At 42.7% G+C, this 3,727-nt stretch overlaps 1 protein-coding gene across 1 annotated transcript in view; it reads right to left on the bottom strand.

Moving 5' to 3' along the window:
* LOC109302221 (protein NPAT) overlaps positions 1 to 3,727 on the bottom strand; it is a 71,169-nt gene that overhangs the window by 40,150 nt on the left and 27,292 nt on the right. Inside the window, exons 4-5 of the mRNA XM_019523785.1 lie at positions 2,135 to 2,207; positions 1,682 to 1,722 (exon numbers count right to left, since the gene is read on the bottom strand). Coding sequence (XP_019379330.1) covers positions 1,682 to 1,722; positions 2,135 to 2,207 — 114 coding nt within the window. The remainder of the gene's footprint in view (positions 1 to 1,681; positions 1,723 to 2,134; positions 2,208 to 3,727) is intronic.

The raw sequence follows: 3,727 nt of genomic DNA on the forward strand, positions 1-3,727 counted from the left end.
AGATGATCTTCTCAGGTCCCTTCCAAACCTAGAAACTATGAAGTAGTTGGGGTTAAGGGTATGTGGTAGCTTTTTATAGAGTGTCTGTCTATACAAGCCAAAACAGTATAGTCCACTACTGTGAAGACAAACCAGTATAACTAGTTCATATCAGTGTAGCTCATTTTTGCTAATATAAGAGAACTACACTAACTTAAGACACCTCTCTTCAACATAATCCATCTACATCAGGAGTTGCATCAATGTTCCTATTTTGTTTAAAAAAAAAAAAAAATCACTCCAAATTAAAATAGTTACTGTATTTATCCATATCTAAGATGACCCTGAATTTAAGATGACCCCCCAATAATTAGATTCTATTCATGGAAAATGTATACATTTATTATAATTTTCTATGTATGTAATCTAATTACTGGAGGATCTTCTTAAATTCCACCCCCTGCCCCACTACAGGCGATGGGGCAGGCAATGGTGGCACACTGAGAAGGCAGTAAGGGGGCAGGTGGTAGAGAGAGCAGTGGGGAACAGGCAGTTGGGGGGGAGGCATGCATTTTGTGCGCCTACCCTCCACCTCAGGCCCCAACCCTCTTCATCCCCTTCTCCCTCTCCTCGTTGCTTCTGTGCCCTACAGCCTTAGGTTCCCACCCACTTTCCTCTTGTCTCTACCCCCCCACCTCCCCCCCAACTTACTTTTGCTATGGTGCTTGCAGGCTCCATCCACTGGAGCACTATGCATGGATCAGACCAGGCCCCGAAGCAGTGGCATAGAGCTGGCACTGCTGCTACAGGGCCTGGTTGATGCCATGCTCCATGTTTCAGGCTCCAGCAAGGACGGAACCTGCTGCCGCTGGAGCAAAGGTAAGTGGGGCTGTGGCAGATGAGGAGGGGTTGGGAGAAGCAGCATAGGGTGAGAGAGTAGGTGCAGCAGGGGCCCAAGGCTGCAGGAGAATCACAGCAAGGGGTGCAGAGGCAGAGGGGGTGGGACAGGCAGGAGCTGTGGCTCTGGCCCTGACCCAGGGTTGCGGCTGGAGCTGCAATATCTGTCTGTCCCTGCTGCCTAATACTCAATTCTAAGATGAGGGTCTGCCCTACCCCGCCATGTTAAATGGAAGAAAAATATTTTAATCAAATAAACACAGGAAATCAAGTGAGTACAAAAACTGTATGTAAAATAAACGCAACAAACTTAAGTCAGATGGGAGTTCCAGTTCACTAAACACAACTGTGTCTGATTTTTAAGGTTGAGAGTTTCAAGAGGCAACACCATCCTGTGTTTGCCAGTCTTTTCTCAGACATGGTATTGACTAAAGACTTTTAAGGCAGTAATTTTATTTTCTTCTGTGCGTACAATCTTTGTCCAACTTTTCGCTTTTAGCAAATAATTTCAGACCTTCCAAGTAAAAGAAAGAACTCTAAACAAGATTTTTTTTTTATATTCTGCATTTTCCTTTCCTGCAAGCAAGATGGGCACTGCACTTGACCTGTTTTCAGTTCCCTTTTGAACTACCACTTAATTTAACAGCTTGATGGAGCAGAAAATGAAAAATGAACACACTAAAATCTATTTTTAAGAGTGTGTACAAACTATGAAAGCTATGTGATCCGTGTCCTTTCACTGAGTGGCAAGTCTCACAATTTGAACTTAACACTAATTGACTGTAAGACTGAGATAGATACCTACTCCTTTGATGAGCAGAAAATCCTGCAGAATTCTGCATGCTCCTATAAAATAAAATAAAGCAGTCAAAATTTAGGAACATACCATAGTTGAAACACCCAAAGCATAAGAATACCTACTGCTGCACATTTAGACTGCTAGTCATGTGCTGCCTTGTAGACGCTGCGTGGCTTATTAAAACAATAAACACAGAAAGAGTTCTTCAAAAAATATTAGCACCTTCCAACTAACTAGTATAGCTAGGACTTGAACAATTTTCAGATTCCCATTCACCCACCGGCTTATTGGTTAATACAGACTTCTTTCATCATTTCACTCAGAAAATAAATTTAAAAACTAACCTCATTACACTTTGTTAGAACCCACACATTTAAAAAGTCTGAATGTAAAGGAAAGGGGGTGCTAGTCAGGATAATCTGACTTAGTTCTCTATTCTTATTTGTAAAACTATGCTACCTGATCTGAGAAAGAGTATAGTCTAATTTCTTCCACAAAGATGACATCATTGCTGGAACTTCAATTGTTGTCTCTGGTAAAAAAAAAAGAAAAAAAAAGCAAAACAAAACATTTTTAGAGAGCTAACACAGGTAGCTTGAGAGAAAGTTGGAAAGCCAATGTCATAATTAAAATATTAAACTAACAGTCAACAGTTATATTTTGAAATAGAGATTTAGACACTCAGGGGCATAATCTCACTCAAAGAAAATAGCTTACATAAATGCTTAAATTCTAAGTCACCTTTGAAAATGAGATTCAATTTTTTTCAAGATTCAAACATATCAGCTCCAAGATGAGATATTCCCCCCCCTATATAACATGACGAAAAAGTCCCTCATCTTCCAACGGAGTATGAGGCAGCAAACGAGCAGGCAGCTGCTACAGCTCTGACTGGCCTTGACCTGGGGTTCGGGCCAGAGCTGCAGTTGCAGCTGCAGCCTGCCCCTCCCACTGCCATTGCTCCCTACTGCCTCTGCCTCCCTCCCTATAGCCTCACTCCCCCCTTTCCCCCTACCCCCGCAGTCTCTGCCTTCCCTGTACCCCCCCTGGACACTTACCCTTGTTCCAGTTTGTCTCCAGCATGGGTTATAGGGCAAGGTTAAGTGGCAGTGGGGTCAGCAGAGGCTGCACAGGAGGTGGGGGCAGGCAAGGGAGCAGAGGCTGCAGGGGGGAGACGGACAGGGGCAAGTAGTGGCAGGGGGACAGGTGGAAAGAGTAAGGTTTGTGGGGGGGACAAAGGTCAAGCTGCTTGACTCCCCACACTGCCTGTCCTCCTAGCATCTGCCTCCTGCCACTGCTGCAGCAGTGAGGGGGATGAATTTAAGACAACCCTCCAATAATCACATTCTAGCAATGAAAAACTGTAACTAATTAATAAATTGTCCATGTCTAGAATCTAATTATCAGGGGGCTGTCTTAAATTCAGGGTTGTTCTGGTTTTGGATAAACAGAATAATTAAAAAATCTGCCTTCAGATCGCTCATTTTAAGGAACAATGAAAACAACTTATATTTTTTAAGTCTATAAATTTAAAATACAATGGAAAAAAAAGATTTCCAAGCAGCTAAGACTACAAACTGTAAAAATAAAAATTGCAAAATTATATTCTTGTACATCCTGGAACCTTGCTGGAGATCCCAAGTATCTGAAGTTCCCATTAATGGCACTCAGTCGATATCACAAACATTTCAACAGCTCCCAAGATCAAACTCATAGATGCTGCCTTTTTATTTCAGGCTAAATTAGAGCACCATTTTTATACCCACTAGCCAGAAAATCACTTTATTAACTCAGGTAAGCTCAGTAACATTCAGCTCATGTCACCTTCCCCAGATTTATACAGATACCGCCTCCCTTTATAACATTCCGCAAATACATACTGTTGTTATTCAATTCAGGTAAGGTATTTTTCCCCATTAATCATGGGAAAAAACAGAACCTCGTCTTAGACTCGAGTATCACATCTGGGAGCTGGGAGAAATGGCTGTGCAGGCAGCCCAGCTGAGGCAATACAGATTCCTGCTCTGACACCCCCCCCCCCCCCCCCTCTGC

Source organism: Gavialis gangeticus, unplaced genomic scaffold (genome assembly GCF_001723915.1).
Source record: "Gavialis gangeticus isolate Ggan-Ray unplaced genomic scaffold, GavGan_comp1, whole genome shotgun sequence".
NCBI classification, from domain to species: Eukaryota; Metazoa; Chordata; order Crocodylia; family Gavialidae; genus Gavialis; species Gavialis gangeticus.